The sequence below is a fragment of the Bos indicus x Bos taurus genome, chromosome 13 (assembly GCF_003369695.1).
Source record: "Bos indicus x Bos taurus breed Angus x Brahman F1 hybrid chromosome 13, Bos_hybrid_MaternalHap_v2.0, whole genome shotgun sequence".
Lineage (NCBI taxonomy): Eukaryota > Metazoa > Chordata > Mammalia > Artiodactyla > Bovidae > Bos > Bos indicus x Bos taurus.
The window spans coordinates 76,391,382-76,405,248 of NC_040088.1; the positions used below are offsets into that span (position 1 = coordinate 76,391,382).

The 13,867-nt window shown below is 38.8% G+C and overlaps 1 protein-coding gene across 6 annotated transcripts in view; it reads left to right on the plus strand.

Annotated features, from left to right (window-relative positions):
* The window catches only part of TASP1 (taspase 1), a 317,056-nt gene that overhangs the window by 57,332 nt on the left and 245,857 nt on the right, over positions 1–13,867 (plus strand). For all 6 annotated transcript variants that reach the window (XM_027560288.1, XM_027560285.1, XM_027560289.1 and 3 more), the window contains one exon: positions 7,749–7,828. In XM_027560288.1, the coding sequence (XP_027416089.1) occupies positions 7,749–7,828 (80 nt within the window). The remainder of the gene's footprint in view (positions 1–7,748; positions 7,829–13,867) is intronic.

Below are 13,867 nucleotides of genomic sequence, written 5' to 3' on the forward strand. Positions count from 1 at the left end.
GGCCTTGCTTTATACTTTGTTACACGAACTAGAGAAGCATTTAGCCTTGAGCTAACTTTGCTTTGCTGCTAGGCAAAACCCTTCTGAGTACTATAACAGATGTAACCAGAATGAGGTTTTATTTTTTTAGTGTGACTACTGGGAACAGGAGCTGTTCTGGCCCTATGTGAACTTGGGGATTGTTACCTTTAAAACTTGCATGTTATTCTTTCCCAGACTTTGATAATTTCCTTTTACACATACACTGAAGACAAAGCTGAAGACTGGAGGGACTCTGCAGATTTCCGGAGTCTTTTCTCTGTGTGACTCTCTTCCCCGGGTTTCTGCCCTGTGAACTCTGGCCACCTGGGCGTCTCTGGATGCCCAGCTCTCTGTCTTCAACTCACAGAGACTGCAGGGTTCCTGTTCTGAGTTCCTGTTCCTGTGCCGTGGCAGGAAACTCTCCAGGCAGTAAGCGGGGCCATCATAAGGTTTATCCAGTTTGTTTCCTTTCTCTCAAGGATCACTGTCCTATGCTGCCTACTGGCTAATGTGTGAAAACTGTTTTCTGTATTTGTCTGATTTTTTTCCCCTTTGGTTCAGGCAAGAGTGTAAATGTATTCCTGTTACTCCATCTTGTCCAAAAGCAAAAATCTCTCAAATACCTGCACTGTGGAAAAAACCCAGATTCCCTGAGGATTCTTTGTGTGCGTTAGCTGCTCAGTTGTGTCTGATTCTTTGCAACCCTGTGGACTTTAGCCCACTAGGCTCCTCTCTCCATGGAATTCTCCAGACAAGAATACTGGAGTGGGTTGCCATTTCCTCCTCCACGGCATCTTCCCTATCCAGGGATTGAACCTGGGTCTCCTACATCACAGGTAGATTTTTTACCATGTGAGCCACCAGGAAAGCCTCCTGAGTATCCTAAATAAATGAAATTAAATTTATCATGTTTTTACTTTAAGTTTGTTTACACGCAACCCTAATAAGTCTAGTTATGTAATTTCTGTAATGATAATAGTGACCCTTATGCATTCGTACACTGTGAGAGGCACTGTTTTATGTGATTCATATGCATTGTCTCATAATATCATAAAATGATTTATGAGCATAACATACATTTTGTAGATGAAGAAACTGAGTACCTTATTTGACTTGTTATACTATTAAAATTTTATGGAGTCCTTCCTTATCACATTAGAAGCAGCAGACTAGAACTCATAACAAGGCAGTAAAATTCTTTTATAATAGTAAGAAATAGCTGTTTACATCCATTTAGTTACTCATCGCTTACCATTCCTTCATTCAGCAAATATTTATTGTTTAATTCCTGTGTGTTAGATATAGGGATATAAAAACTATCAAAAGCAGATGGAAGACTTAGAAACCATGGTCTTCTGTTGTCATCTATTGAAGAGGCAGGTAACTATGGGGGCAGCAGAGCATTGGGTGTTTTCTAAGAAGTCTTCAAATAAAAAGTTCATCTCTCTGTATACCTCATTGAGGAAGACAGGGAGTATATCTGTTTCAGCTGCATCGAAAGTTGTTAGAATTTTGTAAACTCTTATTCTTTCTTAAAAAAAAAAATCCCTCAGCAGAATTTTAGGAGGAATGGTATTTTTATTAGCTGATAATCTTTTATATTTTAATTTTCTGGTTATTGTCAGCATGACATGATGCATTATTTAAATTTTGGTATTTGGTCAGACTAGCTGAATATTTGATATCTTCATAAATTTGGTGGAACGGAGGAGGGGACGACAGAGGATGAGACGGCTGGATGGCATCACCGACTCAATGGACGTGAGTTTGAGTGAACTCCGGGAGTGGGTGATGGACAGGGAGGCCTGGCGTGCTGCGATTCATGGGTTAGCAAAGAGTCAGACACAACTGAGCGGCTGAACTGATTATCATAAACTGTGCCATGTTTTCCCAAGTTGATTTTATTTATAAAAGTATATTTTCACTCTTTTCTCCTCCGTGATGATATGGTGTAACTTTGATAGGCCTTACCATCTAGAACAAAGGTTGTCAAACTACGGCCTATGGGACAGATCTGGTCTGCTGCCTGTTTTTGTCAGTCGCGTTTTTTGGGAACACAGCCACTCCCATTTGTGTGCATACTGCCTGTGGCTGCTTGTGCTCTGCAAAGGAGCTGTTGCATCTGAGACATCTGGGTACAAAGCCTAAATTATTTGCTGTCTGGCCCTCTAGCTGAAAAAATTTGCTAACTCCTAACCTATTATAGAATAAGTTATAATTTTTTATAAGTATAAACTTTAATAGTTTTGTTTGACTTGGCATTTTCTTTTTTCACTGTATAGTTCATTTCATTCATTTATTTATCTTGGCTGTGCTGGGTCTTCGTCGCTGTGCTTGGGTTTTCTCTAGTTGTGGCAGGCGGGATCTGCTCTCCAGTGGCCGTGCGTGGGCTCCTCGTTGTGGTGGCCTCTCACTGCGGAGCATGGGCTCTGGGCATCTGGGCTTCAGCAGCTGTGGCGTGTGGGCTCAGGAGTCGTGGTGCACAGTTGAGTTGCTCCTTGGCATGTGGAATCTTCCTGGATCAAGGGTTGAACCTGTGTCCTATGCATTGGCCGGCAGATTCTTATCCATTGTACCTCTGGGGAAGTCCAAGTTATAATTTTTGGAAATTTTGTTTCTTTTGGTGAAAAAGGGAAGGCTTGGAAAACATTGTTGCTTCATGTTTAATATGAGTTAACCTAAAATGCTCATTCAGTTCAGTTCAGTTCAGTTGCTCAATCGTGTCTGACTCTTTGCAACCCCATGGACTGCAGCATGTCAGGCCTCCCTGTCCATCACCAACTCCCGGAGTTTACCCAAATTCATGTCCACTGAGTCAGTGATGCCATCCAACCATCTCATCCTCTGTCGTCCACTTCTCCTCCTGCCCTCAATCTTTCCCAAAATCAGCGTCTTTTCCAGTGAGTCAGCTCTTCGCATCAGGTGGTCAAAGTATTGGAGTTTCAGCTTCAACATCACTCCCTCCAATGAACACCCAGGACTGATCTCCTTTAGAATGGACTGGTTGGATCTCCTTGCAGTCCATGGGACTCTCAAGAGTCTTCTCCAGCACCACAGTTTAAAAACATCAATTCTTCAGCACTTAGCTTTCTTTATAGTCCAACTCTCACATCCCATATATGACCACTGGAAAAACCATAGCCTTGACTAGATGGGCCTTTGTTGGCAAAATAATGTCTCTGCTTTTTAATATGCTGTCTAGGTTGGTCATAACTTTCCTTCCAAGTAGTAAGTGTCTTTTAATTTCATGGTTGCAATTATCATCTGCAGTGATTTTGGAGCCCAGAAAAATGAAGTCAGCCACTGTTTCCCCATCTGTTCACCATGAAGTGATGGGATGGATGCCATGATCTTCGTTTTCTGAATGTAGAGCTTTAAGCCAACCTTTTCACTCTCCTCTTTCACTTTCATCAAGAGGTTCTTTAGTTCTTCACTTTCTGCCTTAAGGGTGGTGGTATTTGCATATCTGAGGTTATTGATATTTCTTCTGGCAATCTTGATTCCAGCTTTTGCTTCCTCCAGCCCGTTAGACCCTAGGATTTTTTGAGATGCAAATTTAGTTTTTGGTACATTGTTTATTTGAAAATGCAGTTAAACTTATTGTATTTCATAAATTCATTCAGATTTTAGTACTTTTGTATGAATGTGAAAAGAATATTTAAAGACCTATAGATTAAAAGAAACATAAGAAGACCTATCAACTAATCAGAAAATAAGGATGGATTAGTTGGATTTCCCCTCAAATAAAATAGTTTAAAAGGCAAAATAACAATAATAGCACAACTTTTAGGAAAAAATCAGGGAAATGTGAACATCAGTTGAATAAACTTTTGATTCCAAGGATTTATTGTTAAATTTTTTAAGGTGTCAATTTGTTATGTTGTGGTTATGTATTTTTTTTAAGTTGCTTTTTTAGAGACGTTAAAATATTTATATTTGAAGTTATGTGATGTCTGAGGTTTGCTTCAGAATGGTCTGGATGGGAGTGAAGTAAAGACGAGCAGTGTGTTAATCACTGGTGAGATAGGGTGAGGATCCTTTTGGATTCACTATAGACTATTCACTGTAATGTACGTGTTTACAAATTTTTACAATAACATTTTGAGAAGAGTTAAATCCTTGTTATTTAATATGTTCACTATTTCTTTTTCCACGTATAGCAGGTTCTCCTTTATTTGCACTTTCTGTGTTTGTAAGCTGTAAATAAGCAGTAGCCACCAAATTGATGGTCTTTGTTCAATTCTGTGTGTTTGTGGTAAACAAAGAAGTCCTAGGTAAAACAGGCAGAAATCTGTTTTGAAGTCCAAAGAAGCAGCTATCATTTTCTTCTCTGTCTCTCTTATCTAGCATAATGCATTTTAAGCAGTTTTGAGAGCTTTCTAAAGTCACTGAATTACCCATTTTTAGACTGACAATAGCGTCATGATTTTTGAAAACAGTTCCCATCCGTAGAATCCCAGGCGGCCTCGGTGCGTCTCTGTGTGTTTGGTTGTGCTGGCCCTTCAGTATCTCAGCTCGCTGACGGTCACCCGGTCAGCACTGGTCTCAGTACACTGTTGCTTTTGTTGCGTAACACTTTAGACTTGCTTTAGTGTAAATTAAGGAGAGCATAACACAAGGACAGTGCTGTCCTTTAGAGAATTTTGACACCCTCATTTATTATTTTGTTGAGTATCTTGCAGTTGTTTGTTTATGATTAGTGTGTTCTAGGCGTTGTTCTGAGTGGCTATGTGGATATCAATGAAAAACAAAGATCCCTGCTCTAATGAAGCTTACAGTTTATTTGAGGGAGACATGTAAACAACAGAGATAATATGTAAGCTATACAGTGTCTGGGCTTCCTTGGTGGCTCAGATGGTAAAGAATTCACCTGCAATGCAGGAGACCTGGGTTCGATGCCTGGGTTGGTTCATGGAGTCACAAAGAGTCAGACACAACTGAGCTACTGAGCACACACACACACACAGTGTATAGTATGTCATAAGGTGGAAAAAATGTAAAAAGGGCAGAATGAGAGAGATTAGGAGTACTGGCTAGAGGAGTGTAGAGTGTTGAGTAGTTTTAAAGTATTGATTTCAGGCCTCATCAAGGAGATATGTTTAAACAGATGGAGAAATTTGCCATTTGGGAAAGAAGGAAGACCCTGACTGGGCACAGTCAGGGCCAAGGCCCTGAGGCCAGAGCTCCCTTGACATGTTTGTGTTTTTACGGGACGCTGGAGTAGCCTTACCAGGAGGTGGGGGAGATGAGGGGAGGAAGGGGAGAGAGGACTGGATCACGTGAGCGTCTGGAGATTCTGCCAAAGGCTTCAGTTTGCAGGCTAGTGTCGTCACAAGGGGCTTCTCAGGATTTTGAGAAGAGGAGTGTCATTACCTGACTTGCATTTCCCAAGGATGTCAGTGGCTAGTGTGTTGAGATGGGACCAAGGCCGGGAACCGAGCAAGGCAAGCACGAGAGTGAGGGGCTGTTGCAGCAATCCGGGAGAGCGACGGAGGCAGCTCAGACCCAGGTGGTGCAGGGGAGTGGTGAGAAGTGGCCAGATTCTGAGTGTTTTAACAAGGTGGAGTCAGTGGGTTTCCTAGTGAATTGAGATGAAACTTCTATGAAAGCTTTCTCCTTGGAGAATCATGAATATTTGGGAAAAATTTGAGTTGGTGCTGCAGTTAGTGTTCTGGGAAGTGATTTTTTGCTTTTATAGGATGTGCTCAGCTGCTTCAGTTTGTCCGACTTTGAAACCCCATGGACTGTAGCCCACCAGTCTTCTCTGTCCGTGGGATTTTCCAGGCAAGAATACTGCAGTGGGTCGCCATTTTCTCCTCCAGGGAATCTTCCCAACTCAGAGATCAAACCCACATCTCTTGTATCTCCTGAATTGCTGGCGGATTCCTTACCACTAGCGCCACCTGGGAAGCCCTTTTGATTGTATAGTTTTTAACCAAGCTCACATAATTTTATAGTGTTTTAAAATGATTTTAAAAGCAGTTATATGCCATTTTTTTGTGATGTTGCACTACTGGACATGTAATTTTGGATAGTAAGGAAAGTGAGGTATTCAGAAGCATCCATGATGCTCACTTTCTTGGTAAATATTATAAAATGCCTAACATTTAAAAACTTGCATTGCAGACAGTGGCAAACTGATTTCATTTAGAATCAAATCTATGAATGATTGAGAAATGAAAAATAACACTAAGCATATTTTATAAAATGCTTTTGATCCCAGATACTGGGATCGAGCTCCAAATGACCAGTGGGTGTGCTGAGGATATTAGATTCAGCTCCAAACTTCTGTCTTGATCATTTTATGTACTACTTCAGCATCTCCTTTACATTTTCACATGAGTAGAAGTTATTTCTTATATCAAAGTCTTTTTGGAGCAGGAGAAAGTGCTACAAATGCCATCAGGATAGTTCAACTTGCATCCAAGTTCCTACTTGAATTATTCTTCCGTTTTCCCTTATGTGACAGCTTTTCGTGGCTGTTTCTTTGCAGTGGTCTTCATCTGATACAAGAATAGGAGAACTGTTTTCTATTTTTGGAGTCCTTTAGAATTTTTTAAAAAATGCAAGTTTGAAGAGGTGAAGTTGTTTATTCTTGTGGACTCTCTCCCTCCTCTTTTTTTTTTTCTTTTTAAAAGCTCCCTCAGCTCCAAGCTCTGTATATATTGGAAAAGTTATTGAGCCTAACAATGTAGTTTCTCTTTGGAACTGTTTGAATATATTTCTAAGTATCTACTTTGACTTTCTTCTGATCTGTCATTGATCTTATTAACAATCAAATCTAAAGACTTCAATATGTATTACTTTGAGTTTTTATTGTTGGATGATTAGAGGAATAGAAACAAAAAATGGGGAGCAGGAAACTAATGAGTAGGCTCTAGTTCAAGGAATCCATTACTGGCTGGCTGAGATCTTTAAGAAGTTGGCTGTGGAAGGAGATGAAGTGATTGATTATTATGGTAACTGCTTGCTATTACTGTGTTAGGGAATGGAGTGGTTAATTATCCTGCATGCTATTTGAAATCTTTGAAAGGAAGTCTTTTACAGTTAGCTAACAGTATCCTTTTATTCACTTTCTGTTATGTTAAAACCTGCAGTTGGGGATTAAAAAATGACCTCTGGGGCACACCACACTACCTTACCACAGTGAAAATATGGTTCTGAATCATATATGTGTGTGTGTGTGTGTGTGTATTGCATCGAGGCTTAGAAATGTAAGTGCATATCATTGTGTTTGGGCATCTCTGGATGTACCCCACTCATTTTGGATAGATCCAGCTGTTATGCTAGGCAAGAATACCAACTCTGAAGACACTTGCTTAAGCTTTAACTCTTAACATGATTAAAATAGTTCTTGTACAAAAACTGAGAACCACTTTGATCCAAGATAAATCTTTATATTTTCCATTGGGAAATCAACTATTTTTACTTCTTATGTTGCATTTTACCAATTTTTACTTATTAGTTATTGCAAATGATATCATACCATTTACTGTTTCCAACTGTAAAATGTCTAACTTGGGGAAAAATTAAATGAATTCTTTTGGTATATAGCTATTTTGAGGTATTGCAAAATTTTTAGTTGTCTTATTATATTGCTTATCTTACTTTATTATATATGTATATAAATAATATATGTATACAAATAAATATATTTATTTATTGCCTATATACATGTAGGAGAAGATGACACTGAATTTTTAAAAGAATAATCTTTCTGTTGTTAGCTTTTTAGTTGGAGAAGGAGCCTACAGATGGGCAGTAGATCATGGAATACCCTCTTGCCCTCCTAGCATCATGACCACAAGTGAGTAAAAACTTTTCAAAATTAAGCTGTATTAGCATATATACCTGAAAGTGTTACATTGCTTTTGATCCATGTAGCACCTGTATTTAAGGAAGAAAGCTTGTATATTGAAATATTTTAGTTAAAAGATATGTAGAAAGTTGGTTGATGTTCAGTCAACTTTATCTTCCTGAGGGCCCCCCACTCCTGCTCTCTCATGCTTTTATAGAAGTATTGTTAAAGGATCCTTTGTAGGCTACTTAAAATAATTACTGACAGTCAAACCATAATACCACCCACTTAAATAGAGAGAAGAAAACATAGGTCAACATTTACCAATCCTTGAGCCAAAGAAGGCCTATCTAGGTACCAAGTGTAGGAGAAGGAAAAACAAAAAAACAGAAAAAAGGTCAAAGGTCATAAATAGATAATAAAACAATTAATAGGGACACTTAAATTAAGATGAGTACATGATAAATCTTACTTGTTAAATCCCTCTTACTTGGTGAAGGAGTTAAAAAATATATTACTGCTGGTAAGTGTGTGGTCAGATGAACATAATACATTGTAGGTACAAATGTAGATTGGCAGAAATTTGGGAGGATGTTGTTGAGTAATATAAATCCAAAGCCTTAAACCCATTCTGCTTCTCTGAACTTGTTATTGGAGATATAGACAAATTTATGTAGAAGGGTGCTCAGTGAGCATTATTAAAAATGTAAAAAAAATTCAATTATGTATAAAATAAACTACAAGGATATATTGTACTACACAGGGAATATAGCTAATAACTATAAGTGGAATGTAAGCTTTAAAAATTGTGAATCACTGTACTGTACATCTGCTACTTATATCATATTGTACATCAACTATACTTCAATTAAGAAAAAGAGAAAGAAAAACATTAACAATTATAAAAAATTTTGAGAAACTCTTATATCCAACCCAGAAGAATGTAAGTAAATAAACCGTCACATATTCTTATAATAAAATGTTATAAAGTAACTAGAAATTGTTATAAAGACATGATTAAATCTAATAATGACTTTAAAAAGTAAAAAATGGATATAAATATCTATATTTGTGTGTTTCATATGTCTATCTTGAGAAAAAAGTCATGACTGCATATTTATCATAAAACAAAGAAATTGTTTAAAAACATAGACAAAATTAAAAAAAAAATTTTATTAAGTAATCTATGCTGCTGCTGCTAAGTCGCTTCAGTTGTGTCCGACTCTGTGCGACCCCATAGACAGCAGCCCACCAGGCTCCCCCATCCCTGGGATTCTCCAGGCAAGAACACTAGAGTGGGTTGCCATTTCCTTCTCCAATGCGTGAAAGTGAAAAGTGAAAGTGAAGTTGCTCAGTCGTGTCCGACTCATAGTGACCCCATGGACTGCAGCCCACCAGGCTTCTCTGTCCATGGGATTTTCTGGGCAAGAGTATTGGAGTGGGGTGCCATTGCCTTCTCCAAGTAATCTATGAGTATAATTTAAATAATCAAATGGAAAAATGAGGACTCATTGGCTCCAAGGAAACCAAGTTGTAGAAAAAAGAGATAATTATCTATCACAGCAAGTGTTTAGCAAGGACCAGCTGTTAGTAACATGTTCACAAAATGAGTTTAATATCACTGAAAGTTGGACTGGCGAGAGGCAGGCGGGAGAAGTGTGTGTGCAGGGAGGCAGGGAGGATGAGACCTCTGTGTTCTCACAGTCCCTGTCACTAATTCTGCTTTAAGCTCTCCCCAGTGGATCTTGGGGTAGAGCCGCTGTGCCAGTTAGTTTTGTTTTTCCCTGGACACAGGCCCCTTGGCAACCTGGCTCTGCCTGCGTGCTGCCCCTAGGCCTGCTGTGCAGCTGTCCTCTGCTCCTCACTGCTCTGTCACTCTGGAGTTGCCTTTTCCTCTCTCCAGTATCAATGTGGCTGCTTCCTGAATGGAATGTGTGGGTTTTTTTTTTTTTTTCCTTGTTTTACTCCCACATTTGGTATATGTAAGATGGGAAATCACTTACACTTAGGTTTCTGAAGAAATTGCTCCATCTTCTAACTTCCAGTCTTGCTAATATGCAGTCCATTGGCATTTTGGTTCCCAGTTCTTTGTGGTGTATTTTTCCTCTTTCAAAGGAAGTTCTTTATTCTATGTTCTTATTACGACAATGATACTTTGGGATAAGTCTGTTTTTCTATTTATGATTACTGAGTCCACTTTTGGCCTTTCCATCTGGAAATCCATCTGCTTCTGTTTGGAGAGATTTTTTTTAGAAGATCTTGTGATAACGGTCTCCACCTACTTCTCTATATTTTTCTAATATCTATGAATTAGAGGTTGGATCTTGTGCTCTAATCCTATGTATCCTTTTCAACAGTTACTTTTTTTTCTCCTTTTAAAAATCTCTTTTATCCTATTGTCTGGGAAGTTTCTTCAATTTTATCTTCCAAATCTTCTACTTCTAATGAATTTGTAATTTTGATTTTAGTATTTTTCAGCTTTACTGATGGCTCAGCAGGTAAAGACTCCCAAGATGCAGGAGCTGTGGGTTTGATCCCTGGGTCGGGAAGATCCCTTGGAGGAGAGATAGAAACCTACTCCAGTACTCTTGTCTGGAAAATCCCATGGCTTTACAGAGGAGCCTGGTGGGCTCCAATCCATGGATCTATGATTAATACTTTTAAAACATGATATCCTTGTTCTTGTTTCATGAACTCAGCATTTTTGCTTTCTCTCTTGGGATATTATGGTTTAAAACGTGCTCTTATCTGCTATTTCTGCTTCCTCTGTCTTTGTGTTTGTGTGTTTTGGACACTAATACATGTTTGCTAATTTCCTCAGCTATCTAGTGGCCCTCTGCCGTTTCATATTCCCGAGTGAGGCACCTAAAGGCCTGTTGGCAGCTTTGTGTGAGAGGGCAGGTCTGTTTGACCTCAAGAGAGGAGGCGTGGTCATTTCTCTATGCAGTTTTTCTCCTGGGTTAGGGAGAGACGTCTTCCCACCTCTGGGAGGGCGGTATCCCGTATTTGGGTATAGCACATGGGAAGGGCTGGAGGTGCTCCTTTGCCTTCCTCTGACTTTTACGTCAAAGTCTGTTTTTGTAGGTAGAGTCCGTGCCTGCTCCCAGCTGTGCTCCATGTCAGCTAAATTGGGGCCCGTCTGGTTCCGTCTCTCCAGGAGGTAGCTTCATGTTTTCTGCAAGTGCAAGGAAAGGATCTGGGCGTCTCCATCTGCCTGTTCTGGTTTTAGTCCCGACCTGGCTTTCAGACACACCAGGTGCCTTCTGTTTCAAGTTCTCTTGATGTTTCTTTGGCAGAAATTAGTTTAGTTTGGCCGAGATTAGTTTGATTTGTGATGTCCTGGCTAGTGGGCATTGGGGTTCATCTTCTTCTGCTCGATTAGTTACTTGCTTTCTATTTTCTAAAACTGCTGATATCACTCTTCTCTTATACTCACCCCTTGTGTATGCCAGTCTTCCTCCCCACTTACATTTCTTTCTGGTAAATTTTTAGTAGGGCATGGGGATGAATTCATGCATTCAGTCTGCCAATTTTACTTCAGAACATTTATATAAAAACATATTATAAAATAGTACTAGATTTTTGCAAGATGGCAAAATTATTTTTGACTATATATTAGTATTTTATACTTGGAATAAGAAAAACATAAGGTATCATAGGTTTGTTTTTTTTTTTTTTTAATGACATATACCCAATCAACAAGAAATCTCTGAATAAATAAGGTGTTTGAAAGTTAAGTGATATATTCATTTTTTGTTTTGGCAAAAAAGAATGGTTTTGACTTACGAATTTAAAAGGAGAAGCTATAACTATTATTTAGATTAAAGAAATTTTAAATACCGTCCGATATTCAGCCATTTGTTTAATCCTCAGTATAAATAAAATGGTGTTTTGGTGCTGTTTAATGATAATGCTTTATACTTGATTACCTTTAGGGGGCATAATTTGTAGGTTTTTATTCTCCTTCAACTTTCAGAATGTCTTTCTAAGGTTTATCCTAAATTTCTTACACATTTTCACATATAATTACTTATTTCATTCCTGTATGTAGATTTGAATTTCTTTCTGGCATCATTTCCTTTAGCTTGGAATGCAAAAACTTTTCTGGTAATGTGGTAGATGTGGTAGTGAAAAATTTTCTCAGCTTTCATTATCTGGGGGGAAAAAAGTCCTTAGTTTCCTTTTGCTTTGAAAAGATATTTTTTGTTGGATATAGACTTCTAGGTTGGCAGGTTTTTTTTTTTTTTTTTTCTTTTAGCACTTTCAAAAAATTGTGTTAAAATATTCATAATGTAAAATTTACCATTTTAACAGTTTTTAAGTGTGTGACTCAGTGGTATTAAGTACATTCACAGTGTTGATTAACTATTACCGTTGTCCATCCCTATTGTCTCCTTAACTCAGACAGAAACTCTGTATCTAGTAAACAGTGATTACCCACCACGCCTCTTCCCTGCCCCTGATAACCTCTCTTCTGCTTACTTTGTCTATGAGTTTGCCTATTCTAGGTTCCTTCTCTAAGTGGAATCACATAATATTTGTCCTTTTGTGTCTGGATTATTTCCTTAGTATGTTTCCAAAGTTCATCTATATTGTAGATGATATATCTATATATATCAGGATTTCCTTCTTCAGATCAGTCTCTGAGTCGTGTCCGACTCTTTGCGACCCCATGAATCGCAGCACCAACTCCCGGAGTTCACTGAGACTCATGTCCATCGAGTCAGTGATGCCATCCAGCCATCTCATCCTCTGTCGTCCCCTTCTCCTCCTGCCCCCAATCCCTCCCAGCATCAGAGTCTTTTCCAATGAGTCAACTCTTCGCATGAGGTGGCCAAAGTACTGGAGCTTCAGCTTTAGCATCATTCCTTCCAAAGAACACCCAGGGCTGATCTCTTTTAGAATGGACTGGTTGGATCTCCTTGCAGTCCAAGGGACTCTCAAGAGTCTTCTCCAAGACCACAGTTCAAAAGCATCAATTCTCCAGCGCTCAGCTTTCTTCACAGTCCAACTCTCACATCCATACATGACTACTGGAAAAACCATAGCCTTGACTAGATGAATAATGTTCCATTGTATCCTTTGAACACTTTTTAAAGATGTTATTCCATTATCTTCTGGATTCCATTGTTTCTGTTAGGAAGTCAGACATGATTGTTATTGCTTTCCTCTGTATAATGTGTCTTCTTTTTCTTTGATTGTTTTTAAGAATTGTTCTTTTTATTTGTTTTTGCCAAAGTGTGGTTTTCTTTGTGCTGGTTTTGTTGTGGATCCAGTTTTTAAACAGTTACTCTCCCTCATATTCTTGCTCTCCCTCTTCTGTTTCTAGGACTTGCATTTCACCTATAGTAAACATTTGACACTTTCATGTATTATTCAAGCTCTAATTTTTTTCCCAGTGTTTGTTCTCTGCTTTCTGTGATAATCAAGATTCCCATAGAAACAGAACCAGTATCTATCTATCTATGAGATATTATAAAGAATTGGCTCATGTAGTTGTGGAAGTTGACAAGTCCCAAGATCTGCAGGATCAGACACCATGCTAGAGACCAGGAGAGTCAATGGAGTGATTTCAATCTAAGTTCAAAGGCTTGAAAACCAGGTCAGCTGGACTGTGTAGTTTCAGTGTGAAGGCTGGCATGCTCAAAAGCAGGAAGAGCTAATGTTTCAGTTCAAGTCTGAAGGTAGGAAAAAGTTGACATTCTAGTTCAAAGGCAGTCAGGCAAGAAGATTTCTCTCTTACTCAGGGGAGAGTCTCTGCCTTTTTGTTCTGTTAAGGCACCGAGCTGATTAAATGAGGTCTACCAGTTTAGGGAGGGCAATCTGCTTTACTCTATCAACTTCAGTGTAAATCTCATCCTCAGCAAGCACACACTCACAGACACGCCTGGAATAGTGTTTGACCAATATCTGGGCACTCTGGCTCAGTCACTTTGACAAATAAAACTAACCATCACACTTCTTCTATTTGTGGTTTCTGTTGAATTGTCTTCGAGCTTGTTTATCTTTCCTCCTGCAGTATCTAATTTGATATTAATCTTTTGTTAT